General features: G+C 45.1%; 1 protein-coding gene across 1 annotated transcript in view; it reads right to left on the reverse strand.

Annotated features, from left to right (window-relative positions):
• Positions 1-18,143, reverse strand: part of LOC137432196 (xanthine dehydrogenase/oxidase) — a 296,924-nt gene that overhangs the window by 186,430 nt on the left and 92,351 nt on the right. The window contains exon 9 of the mRNA XM_078782822.1: positions 11,985-12,136. Coding sequence (XP_078638948.1) covers positions 11,985-12,136 — 152 coding nt within the window. The remainder of the gene's footprint in view (positions 1-11,984; positions 12,137-18,143) is intronic.

The raw sequence follows: 18,143 nt of genomic DNA on the forward strand, positions 1-18,143 counted from the left end.
ATATATATATATATATATATATATATATATAATATATATATATATATATACACACATGAAGCGCGGTGCTGCACGCGCTAAGGCTTACGAAAAGAGCAAGCGGACAACGCGGTTCATAACAAAAGAGTCTTTATTAAAAGAACTCAAACTGCAGCACTGGTCTCTCCGGGCTGCGCGCCCCGTGTATATCCTGAGGCCACGCCTCTCTCTCGGGCGTGGCCCACCCCCACTTGGTGTGCGGGGTGATGTCACCACGCCAGTGCTTTCGTGTCCGCCACATCGGCATCATTGTTGACGTTTTTGTGACGACTGTCATCAAATGGAAAAGTAATATATCTTAACGGAAAAGAAAAAGCGAATTTTTAAAATATGTCGACATTTTCCCCGACTGTTATTTTAGGCGGTGTATTTTTGTGTATCATCATGGCGTGATTTAAAAATATATATCTCTGCATTTTCCCGTGTGTGCATGAATGTTCTCAATTATTTCTGACATCGAGTCTAAAACCATCGATAAAAATTAAATCAGATGGTGAATTCGATATAAAATCGTGAGGGTGACTCAATGAATGGGCTTTATGTTACAGGCCTTTGAGAATTCATTTCGTTCTATAAACGGAAACTTTCATCGGATTTTATTCCCATTTTTTTTCAACCGAGTCTAAAACTATGTTAGCGACTGTTAAAAATGAAATGATATATCGAATTTGAGTTGAAATAAACCTGTGTGAGAGAGAAAGACAGCGCAGGCCTAACTAAACAGGCCTCAAAGCTATTCGAGTTAATAAAATGGTGGATATTTGTTTACATGAGGCCTCTCCAAGAATGGGTGGAGCTATGGGTGGAGCAACTCTGCAAACGGAGTAAGCCACACCCCGGACAGACAGACAGACAGACAGACAGACAGACAGAATCACCTTCGCCTATTATAATATAGATTATGTTCATCAAACATTCATGGGTTGGTGGAGGAAATGAACATTTCCTGAGAATAATTTTATCATCTATGTAAATGAAACCCACTATGTTTGGATTTCATGATGCCTCATATAATGAAAAGACAACATGAGTAAAGTAATTGAAAATCACTCATGTACCTGAATTGCAAAACTTCTACCATAACATTGTGCTCTGAGTTAAGGTGTGTATCATTAATAAGAGTGCACAGTGTTTGCCCATCTTGCAGGTTTAAGGCAAACATCCGTGTGCATGTCTTGAAAAACTTTTATGATCACATCGTGTTCTGAGTTAAGGGGGTTGTATTATGACGCAAGGTGTTTGTCAAGCTTGGATTTAAGGTTGTTTAATTCATCTAACAGTACAGGCACAAAAAAAACGAACTGCGAGCACTGATGATAATGCTTCCGTTTTCGGTTTTGCCGGCGAGGTTGTGGGTTTTTCCAAGCTCTCCACGTTACGAAAGTTAAGAAATTTTCCCATATGTATTTTTGTCAAAAATGTATTTTTATTTTACGGTGCGAGTGCCTACTGTGTGTTTCTAGTTCTATCTCAGTGTAAATCGTGCATACCTGTGTATAATCATCGGTTGGTTCCTGCCGCGTTTTTCAGGCCTGGATTTCCAAGCCTCGAGGCTTTGTTGTCTCCTCTCGGCGGTCGTTTGTGGTCCATTTACTTTCGCTCTCTCACTGTTTTTTCAGTCTTTTTTTCATCCCATACTTCCCCGAACAGCTTACACTTTGTTTGAAGTCTTAACCCCCCCCCCCCTCCAAAAAATTAAATAAATAAATAAATTCCTTCTCTCCCCGTGTTCGTTCATTCTTCGACCACATATTTCGCCCCACCCGTTTTTTTTCTCTCCTTCCTTCATAACTCAACCCTCTCCAGCCGACACCTTTCTAATTCCAGTTCTCACCATACTTCTTCAACTTTATCCTTCTTCCTCTGATCCATTTTCACCTAACCTTCAAAAAAATATTAACGAAGAATTTAAAAAGTAGGCCTCTCCTCCGGGACAAACACATTTGCGTATACACCTCCCTGTTCCTTCGTTCTCTGCTCTCCTGGCTGTCAATCTCCTATTCTTCGATTCCTGCTTGTGAACCCATGCTGGAATCATTAATCCACCTGAGGAATCCTTCATGCCCTCATTTAGGGAATTTCCCCAGATAGTTTTCACGGTTTAGTTTTAAAATGTTTAAATTTTCCCCTGAAGTGTTTTATTGTTGCATATGATAACAAAATTTTCTTCTTGTTCTTTAAAAGGTTGTTTTCGATTTGCTCACGAATCTCTTCATTTCAAATAAAAATTCAATCTTGCAGTTCTTCCTTCCTACATTCCCTAAGCTCACCTGCATTCCACCCGTCCAACGTTTTCAAACGGATCTCTGACTCGAAAATCACAAGAAACTCATTTTGCAATAAATGATCGTTTTCCATTAATCATCCAACACTTTCGGAAATTCAAATTCATCCTTCCCCTCCTAAACTCCCCCCTTACCCATCCCTTTCAAATCTCCCCCCTTGCCCCTCTCCTCCAAAACTTCCCCCTCACGCCTCCCCTCCTAAATCCCCTCCTCACTCCTCAATTTCAAAACTCCTGCCTCCCCGCTCCCCTTCAATTCTTCCCACCCTCCTTTTTTCTCCAAATTCTACCCTATCACCACTCCTCTCCTCAAAGCATCCTCCGCGCTTCCTCTCCCTTCCAACTCTGACCTCCATCTCCTCCAACCTTCTTCCTCGCTCTTCCCCCCCTCAAACAACACCTCATTGTGCCTCATCCAATCACCATCAAACCTTTTGTCCTCCTCCTCCTCCTCCTCCTCCTCCTCCTCCTTCCCTTTCTCCTAGCTTTTCTGAAATCTCTGACACACTATCAACAGCTCTCCCGACCTCCCCTCCTCTTCCTCATATTACCCTACCCCTCCCCTCCCCTGACCTGCATCGGATGCTCCTCCTTCCTCTTCCTTAACGTTATGGACCTCAAACATCCGGGGCCTTCGCTCATACCTGATTGACCTCTCCATACAAGTTGCTTCTGACAAACAAGACTTAATCTGCTTAACAGAAACTTTCCTCTTTCAAGATGTCTCTGATTCCTTAATATCTCTCCCTAGTTTTTTTTTTTTTTTTTTTTTTTTTTTTTTGTATACAATATCGAGGCTCGTGAAAGAGCGAACATTAATCACACAGAAAGACAAACCGACACATAAAACATATAACATAGGGAGCGGTAGACAAGATGGGGAGAGAGGGGGAAGGACACAAACACAACATTTGAGAGCAGGGACCGAGAGACATGGAGACATCGAGAGATCTGAGAGAGGGCGAGGGCTTTGGGGGAGGGGGGGGCGTGGGAAGGGGGCAGTGGGAGAGGTATAAAACATATGGACACTGCCAGGACTTCCAGGAAAGAAGTTGGAATTTCAAACAAGGTGGATCTGGGGTGAATTAGCGGGGGTAGAAAAGATCAAGGTTTTGGATGGGGGAAGATAAGAGATGGTGGTGAACAGCTGTTTTAAAGACCTGGAGGGAGGAGTGGGATTGAAGGGAGTGAGGGAGTTTGTTCCAGAGGCGGGAGAAAAGAGGAATGAAAGAGTGAAGGTGAGCGGAGAGCCGAGATTTCGGCAGTTTAACCATCAGAGGGTTGCTGGCAGATCTTGTGCGACCTGTAGGAATATTTGGGGGACAGAGCACAGAGAGAGCTGGGGGTGCAAGGCCGGAGAGGAGTCGGTAGAAGACAGAAAGACCACCTACCTGCCTGCGGTGAGTGAGTGAAAGGCCCTCAGAGATAGCTTCATCGCGGGAGATTCCAATAATTCTGAAAGCTTTGGTTTCAACAGCATGAAGCCGAGCTAGGTGTGAGGCAGGAGCACCGGCCCATAGGGGAGAACAGTATTCCATTGAGCTGCGGATGAAAGCCTTGTATGTGGTGAGGAGCTCAGGTGTGCCGAGGAAGGACTTCGCACGACGGAGGATGCCCAGTCGGCGACTGGCTTTGGAGGCCAGCTTGGAAATGTGGTTTTCCTAAGAAAGATCATGGCAGATAGTGAGATCCAAAATCTTCAGCGACAGAACTTCTTGGAGAGGATTGTTGAGAAAGTAGATGGGAGGGTTGTCCAGTCGATCTTTTCGGAGAGACATAGTAAGAGTGTGAGATTTGTCAGGATTGAAAGACATGTTCCACTTGTTTGACCAGTCTGTGATTTTGTCCAGGTCTTCAGAGAGTGAGGAGGCAGCAGACTGCCGATCTGAGGGAAGAGTAATGGAGCGGCAGAGAGTGGAGTCATCAGCAAAGAGATAGAGAGGATTTTCGAGAGAGTCAGAGAGATCATTGATGAAGACAAGAAAAAGCACGGGGCCCAGAACACTGCCTTGGGGAACTCCAGCCTGAACAGGAAGAGGAGATGAGAGAAACCCATTCAGGGCCACACGTTGACGACGACTAGAGAGGAAGTCCGCCAGCCATGCGTGGAGATTTCCATGGATACCAAAGGAGGAGAGTTTGGTGAGCAGAGCGGGGTGCCAGACCGTGTCGAAGGCACGTGATATGTCGAGGGAGACAGCTCTAATTTCCTGTTTGGCATTGAGGACCTCCATCCATTGTTGAGACAGCAGAAGCAGCATGTCCAGAGTAGAGTGACCTGGTCTGAAACCAAATTGATGATCAGAGATCAAGCCATTGGAGAAGAGGAAAGATTTCATATCAGAAGCAATGATGGATTCCATGACTTTGCTGATAATTGGGAGAAGGCTGATTGGTCTGTAGTTGCTAGGATCTGTTTTTGCACCTTTTTTGTGCAAAGCGGTGATGTTGGCTGATTTCCAAGCAGATGGCAGTTGACCTTGAGCAAAAGAGAGGGTGAAGAGAACAGAGAGAGGGTGAAGAGAACAGAGAGAGGGTGAGATAGAGCAGCAGAGCAGGATTTTAGGACCCGTGGGCTGATGCCGTCGGGTCCAGTTGCAGAATCAGAGTCGAGGGTTGACAGAAACTTTTCCACCTTGTCAGGAGGAAAGGACACGGAGTCCAGGAGCAGCAGGGTACGACTGGGTATGGTGGGTACAGAGAGGGATGGGTTTGGGACACAAGATTTAGAGGCAAACACAGAGTTGAGGCATTCAGCTTTTTCACGTGCGGAGTCAGCTGTGTAGCCGTTTGAGGTAAGGGAGGGGATGGAGGGGGAACAAACACCAGAAACGGATTTGACCAGACGCCACCAGGATTTGGAAGAGGGAGACAGATAAGATAGTTACTCCCTCCTTCGGTATGATAGACCTGAGCCTTGTCCTGGAGGTGGTGTTGCTGTCTTTATCAAAAACTCTCTTCCTCACTCTCCCTGCACTGCCCTCTCTCCACCTCACCGCCAGGAGTACCTCTGGCTACGGCTTCCTCTCCGCTCTCACCTTTTGTTCATATGTGTGTTGTACCATCCACCAAACAGTGATGACTCCATCTACATCTCGCTGTCTGATAACATGAACCAACTTCTATCGACTCATCCCAACGCTCTCTCTTCCTCATGTTACGTGGTCCTCCCGGTGACTACCTGGTCTCTGTGACCCCCGGACCGTGAGAGGAACCCCGCCAGAAAGATATATGATTTATACGCTTTCGTAACGCAATCAATATGAATTCCAGTCAAGAAGAAACCTCACACCAAGGATCCGGATTAATCAATAATATATTCCCAATCAATCAACAACAATCAACAATCAATCAACAATATTACTAAGATGGCCATCTCATATATTTCCCCCCTTTCCCCACTCATGACACCCTCAATAGTCACTGTCCCTCACAATGTCTCTGGGCCCCTCCAGACCAAGGGAAGGTCGACTTCTCCGCACACGGGCAGTTGAACGGACCCCTGGCTGACGTGCTCCCAACGTGCGCGTCATGTACCGGGAACAGCTGCTGCCGCGGACACCTCCTCGGCAAGCCACCGAGGTCGGAGCCCGTGATCGCGGCCTCTGGGCTGTGAACGGCTCGCAAAGCGCGCGAGGCCCAAGGTGCGACCCGTACACGCCCTCGGAGGCGTCGAGGCGAATAGTGCCGGACGCTTGGTTCCTTCCAGGAACCCACGGTAACCTGACACGTAACAGGCAATCACCCCGGGCAGGTAACTCCTCTCGCCAGACGGGCTTTTCAAACTCAGCGTTCCAAAGCAGGTAAAGATCGACTCGGCTCGCGTCGGAGCTGGTCGAGGATCAAGATGGCCGCTTCTCTCCCGACCTTGTCTCTTTTTCTCTTCCGGTTTACGATCCCGTTTCCGGTCTCAGTCTTACCAGGAGCGCTTCTCACCATTTAACCACAACAACCTTTAATGGAATAAACATTAATAAGAATTCTCCCCATTTAACCACAACAACCTTTAATAGAATAAACATTAATAAGAAACGACCTGACTAGTAATTCACATAAATCCGGAATTCGTAACTCATATGTGGTGATTTCAACTGTGATCATGCCAGCTGGCTGGGTGTGGGTTCCCTCTCTCACCAGCCATGGCTCCTCAGCAAAGAACTTCTGTGACTCATTGGGACTGACACAATCTGTCAATTTCCCGACCCGGACCTCAGTCAACGGAGTATCTTCTCTTCTAGACCTGGTTATGACTAACTTCCCTGCAAATGTCTGCTGCTCTTCTGCTCCAATTGGCTCTTCTGATCATTTCCTTGTTAAAGTGGACATCTCTCTGGCCATTCTCAGATAGACTCTTCAGCGCCCGCGAATCTGGCATTTCACTCAGGCCACCTGGCACGGTCTTCAAGCAGCCATCAATCATCTGGACTGGTCTCCCATCTCTACCGCCTCTGACATCAACTCATCCTGGGGATTCTTCCAAAGAAAACTGCTCTCTCTCATGCACAGATTCATCCCATCCCGTCTTCAGTTGTCATACCCTTCCTCCCGTCCATGGTACACGGAATCTTGTGGTGAGGCAGTTGCCCTGAAACAACTTGCCTTCGCCTCCGGGAAAGCAAATCCAACTGAAGGAAATCTCATTTCCTTTCACAAAGCCCGAAACAAGTGTGTCCACCCTCAGGAGAGCCAGGAAACAATATCTCTCTTCTCTCAAGAGTGAACTCTCAAACCTGTCTCCCTCTTCCAAATCCTGGTGGCGTCTTGTCAAATCTGTTTCTGGTTTTGCTTTCCCTCCATCCCCTACCTTACCTCAAACGGCTACACAGCTGACTCCACATGTGAAAAAGCTGAATGTCTCAGCTCTGAGTTTGCCTCAAAATTTTGTGTCCCAAACCAGTCTCTCTCTGTACACACTGTACCCAATCGTACCCAGCTGCTCGTGGACTCTGTGACCTTCTCTCCTGACAAGGTGGAGAAGTTTCTGTCAATCCTCGACTCTGATTCTGCAACTGGACCAGACGGGGTCAGCCCAGGGGTCCTAAAATCTGCTCTGCTACTCTTTCACAACCTCTCTCTGTTCTCTTCACCCTCTCTTTTGCTCAAGGTCATCTGCAATCAGCTTGGAAATCAGCCAACATTACCGCTGTACACAAAAAATGTGCAAAAACAGATCCTAGCAACTACAGACCAATCAGCCTTCTCCCAATTATCAGCAAAGTCATAGAATCCATCATTGCTTTGGATATCAAATCCTTCCTCATCTCCAATGGCTTGATCTCTAATCATCAACTTGGTCTCAGACCAGGTCACTCTACTCTGGACATGCTGCTTCTGCTGTCTCAACAATGGATGGAGGTCCTCAATGTCAAACAGGAAATTTGAGCTGTCTCCCTTGACATATTATGTGCCGAAGATACGGTCTGACACCCTGCTCTGCTCACCAAACTCTCCCCCTGTGGTATCCATGGAAATCTCCACGCATGGCTTGTGGACTTACTCTCTGGTCGTAGCCAACGTGTGGTCCTGAATGGATTTCTCTCATCTCCCCTTCCTGTTCAGGCTGGAGTTCCCCAACGCAGTGCTCTGGGCCCTGTGCTTTTTCTGGTCTTCATCAATGATCTATCCGACTCTGGAAAATCCTCTCTGTCTCTTTACTGATGACCCCACTCTCTGCCGCTCTATACCTCATCCCTCAGATCGGCAGTCTGCAGCATCCTCACTCTCTGCAGACCTGGACAAAATCACAGACTGGTCAAACAAGTGGAACATGTCTTTCAATCCTGACAAATCTCACACCCTTACTATGCCTCTCCGAAAAGACCGTTTGGACAACCGTCCCATCTACTTTCTCAACAATCCTCTCCAAGAAGTTCTGTCACTCAAGCTCTTGGTTCTCACAATCTGCCATGATCTTTCCTGGGAAAACCACATTTCCAAGCTGGCCTAACATGCCAGTCGCTGACTGGGCATCCTCCGTTCTGTGAAGTCCTTCCTTGGCACACCTGAGCTCCTCACCACATACAGGGCTTTCATCTGCAGCTCAATGGAATACTGTTCTCCCCTCTGGGCTGGTGCTCCTGCCTCACAGCTAGCTCGGCTTCACGCTGCTGAAACCAAAGCTTTCAGAATCATTGGAATCTCCCGCAATGAAGCGAACTCCGAGGGCCTTTCACTCACTCACAACAGGCAGGTTGGTGGTCTTTCTGTCTTCTACCAACTCCTCTCCGCCCTTGACCCCCAGCCCTGTCTGTGCTCTGTCCCCCAAATATTCCTACAGGTCGCACAAGATCTGCCAGGAACCCTCTTCAGGTGAAACTGCCAAAATGAAGACTCTCTGCTCACCTCCACTCTTTCATTCCTGTTTTCTCCCGCCTCTAGAACAAACTCCCTCACTCTATTCAATCCCACTCCTCCCTCCAGGTATTTAAAACAGCTGTTCACCACCGTCTCTTGTCTTCCCCCATCCAAAACCTTGATCTTTTCTACCCCCGTTAATTCACCCCAGATCCACTTTTTTGAAATTCCGACTGCTTTCCTGGAAGTCCTAGCAGTGTACATGTGTTTTATACCTCTCCCACCTCCCCCCCCCCCTTCCCATGTCTCCTCCCCCAAGCCCTCTCCCTCCCACAGATCTCCCGGTGTCCCTGCTCTCAAATGTTCTACTTGTGTGCTTCCCTCTCTCTCCCAATCTTGTCTCCCGCTCCCTTTATCTCATGTTTTATGTGTCAGTTTGTATTTTTGTGATTAATGTTAGCTCTTACACGAGCCTCGATCTTGAATACAAAAAATAACAAGTGAATCCACTTGGATTCCGCCCAGGTTGGCACATGGAAATTATGATGTAGCATAATTATCATCTCGGGTCAAGATTTGAAATTATGCCATGGTTTTTGTAAAATTGCTACTAGTATTCACATTATGTTCACATTCATTCACATTCACAGGGTCCTCTGGGTCCTCTGGGCATTTGGGTCCTCTGGGTCATTTTCTGGTCTGGGTCTGGCAAATTTTCATTGACATTTGCCCAGTTTCAACTTTTATTGACCCAGAGGGTCATTTGGGTCCTCTGGGTCATTTGGGTCCTCTGGGTCATTTGGGTCCTCTGGGTCATTTGGGTCCTCTGGGTCATTTGGGTCCTCTGGGTCATTTGGGTCCTCTGGGTCATTTGGGTCCTCTGGGTCCTCTGGGTCCTCTGGGTCCTCTGGGTCATTTGGGTCCTCTGGGTCATTTGGGTCCTCTGGGTCATTTGGGTCCTCTGGGTCATTTGGGTCATTTGGGTCCTCTGGGTCATTTGGGTCCTCTGGGTCATTTGGGTCCTCTGGGTCATTTGGGTCCTCTGGGTCATTTGGGTCCTCTGGGTCATTTGGGTCCTCTGGGTCATTTGGGTCCTCTGGGTCATTTGGGTCATTTGGGTCCTCTGGGTCATTTGGGTCCTCTGGGTCATTTGGGTCCTCTGGGTCATTTGGGTCATTTGGGTCCTCTGGGTCCTCTGGGTCATTTGGGTCCTCTGGGTCATTTGGGTCCTCTGGGTCCTCTGGGTCATTTGGGTCCTCTGGGTCATTTGGGTCCTCTGGGTCATTTGGGTCCTCTGGGTCATTTGGGTCATTTGGGTCCTCTGGGTCCTCTGGGTCCTCTGGGTCCTCTGGGTCATTTGGGTCCTCTGGGTCATTTGGGTCCTCTGGGTCATTTGGGTCCTCTGGGTCATTTGGGTCATTTGGGTCATTTGGGTCCTCTGGGTCATTTGGGTCCTCTGGGTCATTTGGGTCCTCTGGGTCATTTGGGTCCTCTGGGTCATTTGGGTCCTATATTCCTATCCTATAACATATATATCCTATAACCTATCCTTTATATATCCTATATCATATAACATATATCCTATATATCCTATAACATAACATATAACAAATATATCCTATATTATGTACTAGCGAGCGGCCGCGTACCAGCCAAAGGGGTAGCCCATGGTTAGCCTAAATATAGATTTGATGACGTCATGTTTACACATCTGAGCGACAGAAACTGTCTACACATCTGAGCGACAGAAACGTCTACACATCTGAGCGACAGAAACGTCTACACTGTTGGAGCTTCACTTTTGGAGCGACAGAAATTCCCAGGCAAACGCTATAACGCACCAGGTTTACAACCTGTGCGTTAATAATGGGTAAACCACTAAAACACCCACTTGTTCACATGTGTAAATCACTAAAACACCCACTTGTTCACATGTGTAAACCACTAAAACACACAGTTGTTTTTCCATGTGTAAACCACTGAAACACCCTCTTGTTCACATGTGTAAACCACAACACACCCACTTGTTGACATGTGTAAACCACTGTTTATATGTGTATACGACTAAAACACACAGTTTTTACATGTGTAAACCATTAAAACACCCACTTGTTCACATGTGCAAAAACCACTAAAACACCCAGTTGTTCACATGTGTAAACCACTAAAACACCCACTTGTTCACATGTATAAACCACTAAAACACCCAGTTGTTTATATGTGTAAACCACTGGAACACCCCAGTTGTTTACATGTGCAAACAACTAAAACACCCAGTTGTTAATATGTGTAAACCACGAGAACACCCAGTTATATACATGTGTAAACCACGAGAACACCCCAGTTGTTTACATGTGTAAACCACTAGAACACCTCAGTTGTTTACATGTGTAAACCACGAAAACACAGAGTTGTTTGCATGTGTAAACCAAGAAAACACCGAGTTGTTTGCATGTGTAAACCACGAAAACACCGTGTTGTTTGCATGTGTAAATCACTAAAACACCCAGTTGTTTGCATGTGTAAACCACGAAAACACAGAGTTGTTTGCATGTGTAAACCACGAAAACACCCCAGTTGTTTACATGTGTAAACCACGAAAACACCCCAGTTGTTTGCATGTGGAAATCACTAAAACACCCCAGTTGTTTACATGTGTGAACCACTAAAACACCCAGTTGTTTGCATGTGTAAACCACTAAAACACCCAGTTGTTTGCATGTGTAAACCACGAAAACACCCCAGTTGTTTACATGTGTAAACCACGAAAACACCCCAGTTGTTTACATGTGTGAACCACTAAAACACCCAGTTGTTTGCATGTGTAAACCACTAAAACACCCAGTTGTTTGCATGTGTAAATCACTAAAACACCCCAGTTGTTTACATGTGTAAACCACGAAAACACCCCAGTTGTTTGCATGTGTAAACCACGAAAACACAGAGTTGTTTGCATGTGTAAACCACGAAAACACCCCAGTTGTTTGCATGTGTAAACCACGAAAACACAGAGTTGTTTGCATGTGTAAACCACTAAAACACCCCAGTTGTTTGCATGTGTGAACCACTAAAACACCCAGTTGTTTGCATGTGTAAACCACTAAAACACCCAGTTGTTTGCATGTGTAAACCACTAAAACACCGAGTTGTTTACATCTGTAAACCACTAGAACACCCCAGTTGCATGTTGTTGTCTATATTGCTCACATTGTTATTCTGTACCACAGTGTGAATGTTGTTGATCACATGGCTACTCTGTATCACAGTGTGAATGTTGTTGATCACATGACTACTCTGCACCACAGTGTGAATGTTGTTGATCACATGACTACTCTGCACCACAGTGTGAATGTTGTTGATCACTCACGGCTACGTTGCGGATTTGAGACCCTGCGAACCAACGAAGCTGTTCCATAAGAGCAACAAAGGGAGCGGCCTGGCAGCGTTTCAGCTTGGGTACTGCATCCTGGAGCTCCGCCTTTACCTGTGCAATACGACAGGATGCACCAATATGGAGACCTGCAAAGAGGGTGAAAGTTTGCTCAATGTGGCATCGACAAGCTTTGTTTATAACACCTCATCCTCAATGTGGCATCTACAAGGTTTGTTTATAACACCTCATCCTCAATGTGGCATCTACAAGGTTTGTTTATAACACCTCATCCTCAATGTGGCATCTTCAAGCTTTGTTTATAACACCTCATCCTCAATGTGGCATCTACAAGGTTTGTTTATAACACCTCATCCTCAATGTGGCATCTACAAGGTTTGTTTCTAACACCTCCTCCTCAATGTGGCATCTACAAGGTTTGTTTATAACACCTCATCCTCAATGTGGCATCTACAAGGTTTGTTTATAACACCTCATCCTCAATGTGGCATCTACAAGGTTTGTTTCTAACACCTCACCCTCAATGTGGCATCTACAAGGTTTGTTTCTAACACCACATCCTCAATGTGGCATCTACAAGGTTTGTTTCTATCACCTCATCCTCAATGTGGCATCTACAAGGTTTGTTTCTCACACCTCATCCTCAATGTGGCATCTACAAGGTTTGTTTCTAACACCTCATCCTCAATGTGGCATCTACAAGGTTTGTTTCTAACACTTCCTCCTCAATGTGGCATCTACAAGGTTTGTTTCTAACACCTCATCCTCAATGTGGCATCTACAAGGTTTGTTTCTAACACCTCATCCTCAATGTGGCATCTACAAGGTTTGTTTCTAACACTTCCTCCTCAATGTGGCATCTACAAGGATTGTTTCTATCACCTCATCCTCAATGTGGCATCTACAAGGTTTGTTTCTAACACTTCCTCCTCAATGTGGCATCTACAAGGTTTGTTTCTAACACCTCATCCTCAATGTGGCATCTACAAGGTTTGTTTCTAACACCTCACCCTCAATGTGGCATCTACAAGGTTTGTTTCTAACACCTCATCCTCAATGTGGCATCTACAAGGTTTGTTTCTAACACCACATCCTCAATGTGGCATCTACAAGGTTTGTTTCTCACACCTCACCCTCAATGTGGCATCTACATCTAACACCTCACCCTCAATGTGGCATCTACAAGGTTTGTTTCTAACACCTCACCCTCAATGTGGCATCTACAAGGTTTGTTTCTAACACCTCACCCTCAATGTGGCATCTACATCTAACACCTCACCCTCAATGTGGCATCTACAAGGTTTGTTTCTAACACCTCACCCTCAATGTGGCATCTACAAGGTTTCTTTCTAACACCTCACCCTCAATGTGGCATCTACAAGGTTTCTTTCTAACACCTCACCATCAATGTGGCATCCACAAGCTTTGTTTATAACACCTCATCCTCAATGTGGAATCTTCAAGCTTTGCTTTTAACACCTCATCCTCAATGTGGCATGCACAAGCTTTGCTTTTAACACCTCATCCTCAATGTGGCATCTGCAAGCTTTGTTTCTAACACCTCATCCTCAATGTGGAATCTTCAAGCTTTGCTTTTAACACCTCATCCTCAATGTGGCATGCACAAGCTTTGTTTATAACACCTCATCCTCAATGTGGAATCTTCAAGCTTTGCTTTTAACACCTCACCCTCAATGTGGCATCTACATCTAACACCTCATCCTCAATGTGGCATCCACAAGCTTTGTTTATAACACCTCATCCTCAATGTGGCATGCACAAGCTTTGCTTTTAACACCTCATCCTCAATGTGGCATCTGCAAGCTTTGTTTCTAACACCTCATCCTCAATGTGGCATGCACAAGCTTTGTTTATAACACCTCATCCTCAATGTTGCATCTACAAGGTTTGTTTCTAACACCTCACCCTCAATGTGGAATCTACAAGGTTTGTTTCTAACACCTCAACCTCAATGTGGCATCTGCAAGGTTTGTTTCTAACACCTTAACCTCAATGTGGCATCCACAAGCTTTGCTTTTAACACATCATCCTCAATGTGGCATCCGCAAGCTTTGCTTTTAACACCTCATCCTCAATGTGGCATCCGCAAGCTTTGCTTTTAACACCTCATCCTCAATGTGGCATCTACAAGGTTTGTTTCTAACACCTCATCCTCAATGTGGCATCTACAAGGTTTGTTTCTCACACATCAGCCTCAATGTGGCATCTTCAAGCTTTGTTTCTTACACCTCATCCTCAATGTGGCCTCCATAAACTTTGTTTCTAACACCTCATCCCCAATGTAGCATCTCCAAGGTTTGTTTCTCACACCTCACCCTCAAAGTGGCATCTACAAGGTTTGTTTCTAACACATCCTCAATGTGGCATCTACAAGGTTTGTTTATAACACCTCATCCTCAATGTGGCATCCACAAGCTTTGTTTATAACACCTCATCCTCAATGTGGAATCCACAAGCTTTGTTTCTTACACCTCATCCTCAATGTGGCATCTTCAAGCTTTGTTTATAACACCTCATCCTCAATGTGGCATCTACAAGGTTTGTTTCTAACACCGCCTCCTCAATGTGGCATCTACAAGGTTTGTTTCTAATACCTCATCCTCAATGTGGCATCTACAAGGTTTGTTTCTAACACCGCCTCCTCAATGTGGCATCTACAAGGTTTGTTTCTAACACCGCCTCCTCAATGTGGCATCTACAAGGTTTGTTTCTAACACCTCATCCTCAATGTGGCAATCTACAACGTTTGTTTACAACACCTCATACTCAATGTGGCATCTACAAGCTTTGTTTATAACACCTCATACTCAATGTGGCATCCACAGGCTTTGTTTATAACACCTCATCCTCAATGTGGAATCTTCAAGCTTTGTTTATAACACCTCATCCTCAATGTGGCATCCACAAGCTTTGTTTATAACACCTCATCCTCAATGTGGAATCTTCAAGCTTTGTTTATAACACCTCATCCCCAATGTGGAATCTTCAAGCTTTGTTTCTAACACCTCATCCCCTCAATGTGGCATCTGCAAGGTTTGTTTCTAACTCCTCACCCTCAATGTGGCATCTGCAAGGTTTGTTTCTTTCGCCTCATCCTCAATGTGGCATCTACAAGGTTTGTTTCTAACACCTCACCATCAATGTGGCATCTACAAGGTTTGTTTCTAACACCTCACCCTCAATGTGGCATCTGCAAGGTTTGTTTCTTTCGCCTCATCCTCAATGTGGCATCTACAAGGTTTGTTTCTAACACCTCACCCTCAATGTGGCATCTACAAACTTTGTTTGTAAAACCTCATCCTCAATGTGGCATCCACAAGCTTTGTTTATAACACCTCATCCTCAATGTGGAATCTTCAAGCTTTGCTTTTAACACCTCATCCTCAATGTGGCATGCACAAGCTTTGCTTTTAACACCTCATCCTCAATGTGGCATCTGCAAGCTTTGTTTCTAACACCTCATCCTCAATGTGGAATCTTCAAGCTTTGCTTTTAACACCTCATCCTCAATGTGGCATGCACAAGCTTTGTTTATAACACCTCATCCTCAATGTGGAATCTTCAAGCTTTGCTTTTAACACCTCACCCTCAATGTGGCATCTACATCTAACACCTCACCCTCAATGTGTCATCTACAAACTTTGTTTGTAAAACCTCATCCTCAATGTGGCATCCACAAGCTTTGTTTACAACACCTCATCCTCAATGTGGAATCTTCAAGCTTTGCTTTTAACACCTCATCCTCAATGTGGCATGCACAAGCTTTGCTTTTAACACCTCATCCTCAATGTGGCATCTGCAAGCTTTGTTTCTTACACCTCATCCTCAATGTGGCCTCCATAAACTTTGTTTCCAACACCTCATCCCCAATGTGGCATCTACAAGGTTTGTTTCTATCACCTCATCCTCAATGTGGCATCTACAAGGTTTGTTTCTAACACCTCATCCTCAATGTGGCATCTACAAGGTTTGTTTCTAACACCTCCTCCTCAATGTGGCATCTACAAGGTTTGTTTCTAACACCTCATCCTCAATGTGGCATCTACAAGGTTTGTTTCTAACACCTCACCCTCAATGTGGCATCTACAAGGTTTGTTTCTAACACCTCATCCTCAATGATGCATCTACAAGGTTTGTTTCTAACACCTCATCCTCAATGTGGCATCTACCAGGTTTGTTTCTAACACCTCCTCCTGAATGTGGCATCTACAAGGTTTGTTTCTAACACCTCACCCTCAATGTGGAATCTACAAGGTTTGTTTCTAACACCTCAACCTCAATGTGGCATCTGCAAGGTTTGTTTCTAACACCACATCCTCGATGTGGCATCTACAAGTTTTGTTTCTCACACCTCCTCCTGAATGTGGCATCTACAAGGTTTGTTTCTAACACCTCACCCTCAATGTGGCATCCACAAGCTTTGTTTCTAACACCTTAACCTCAATGTGGCATCCACAAGGTTTGTTTCTAACACCTCACTCTCAATGTGGCATCTACAAGGTTTGTTTCTAACACCTCACCCTCAATGTGGCACCCACAAGCTTTGTTTCTAACACCTCATCATCAATGTGGCATCCACAAGGTTTGTTTCTAACGCCACATCCTGAATGTGGCATCCACAAGCTTTGTTTCTAACACCTTAACCTCAATGTGGCATCCACAAGCTTTGCTTTTAACACATCATCCTCAATGTGGCATCCGCAAGCTTTGCTTTTAACACCTCATCCTCAATGTGGCATCCGCAAGCTTTGCTTTTAACACCTCATCCTCAATGTGGCATCTACAAGGTTTGTTTCTAACACCTCATCCTCAATGTGGCATCTACAAGGTTTGTTTCTCACACATCAGCCTCAATGTGGCATCTTCAAGCTTTGTTTCTTACACCTCATCCTCAATGTGGCCTCCATAAACTTTGTTTCTAACACCTCAACCCCAATGTGGCATCTCCAAGGTTTGTTTCTCACACCTCACCCTCAAAGTGGCATCTACAAGGTTTGTTTCTAACACATCCTCAATGTGGCATCTACAAGGTTTGTTTATAACACCTCATCCTCAATGTGGCATCCACAAGCTTTGTTTATAACACCTCATCCTCAATGTGGAATCCACAAGCTTTGTTTCTTACACCTCGTCCTCAATGTGGCATCTTCAAGCTTTGTTTATAACACCTCATCCTCAATGTGGCATCTACAAGGTTTGTTTCTAACACCGCCTCCTCAATGTGGCATCTACAAGGTTTGTTTCTAACATCTCATCCTCAATGTGGCATCTACAAGGTTTGTTTCTAACACATCATCCTCAATGTGGCATCTACAACGTTTGTTTATAACACCTCATACTCAATGTGGCATCTACAAGCTTTGTTTATAACACCTCATACTCAATGTGGCATCCACAGGCTTTGTTTATAACACCTCATCCTCAATGTGGCATCTTCAAGCTTTGTTTATTACACCTCATCCTCAATGTGGCATCCACAAGCCTTGTTTATAACACCTCATCCTCGATGTGGCATCTACAAGTTTTGTTTCTCACACCTCCTCCTGAATGTGGCATCTACAAGGTTTGTTTCTAACACCTCACCCTCAATGTGGCATCCACAAGCTTTGTTTCTAACACCTTAACCTCAATGTGGCATCCACAAGGTTTGTTTCTAACACCTCACCCTCAATGTGGCATCTACAAGGTTTGTTTCTAACACCTCACCCTCAATGTGGCACCCACAAGCTTTGTTTCTAACACCTCATCATCAATGTGGCATCCACAAGGTTTGTTTATAACGCCACATCCTGAATGTGGCATCCACAAGCTTTGTTTCTAACACCTTAACCTCAATGTGGCATCCACAAGCTTTGCTTTTAACACATCATCCTCAATGTGGCATCCGCAAGCTTTGCTTTTAACACCTCATCCTCAATGTGGCATCCGCAAGCTTTGCTTTTAACACCTCATCCTCAATGTGGCATCTACAAGGTTTGTTTCTAACACCTCATCCTCAATGTGGCATCTACAAGGTTTGTTTCTCACACATCAGCCTCAATGTGGCATCTTCAAGCTTTGTTTCTTACACCTCATCCTCAATGTGGCCTCCATAAACTTTGTTTCTAACACCTC

The sequence above is a fragment of the Myxine glutinosa genome, chromosome 8 (assembly GCF_964187855.1).
Source record: "Myxine glutinosa chromosome 8, kmMyxGlut1.1, whole genome shotgun sequence".
Lineage (NCBI taxonomy): Eukaryota > Metazoa > Chordata > Myxini > Myxiniformes > Myxinidae > Myxine > Myxine glutinosa.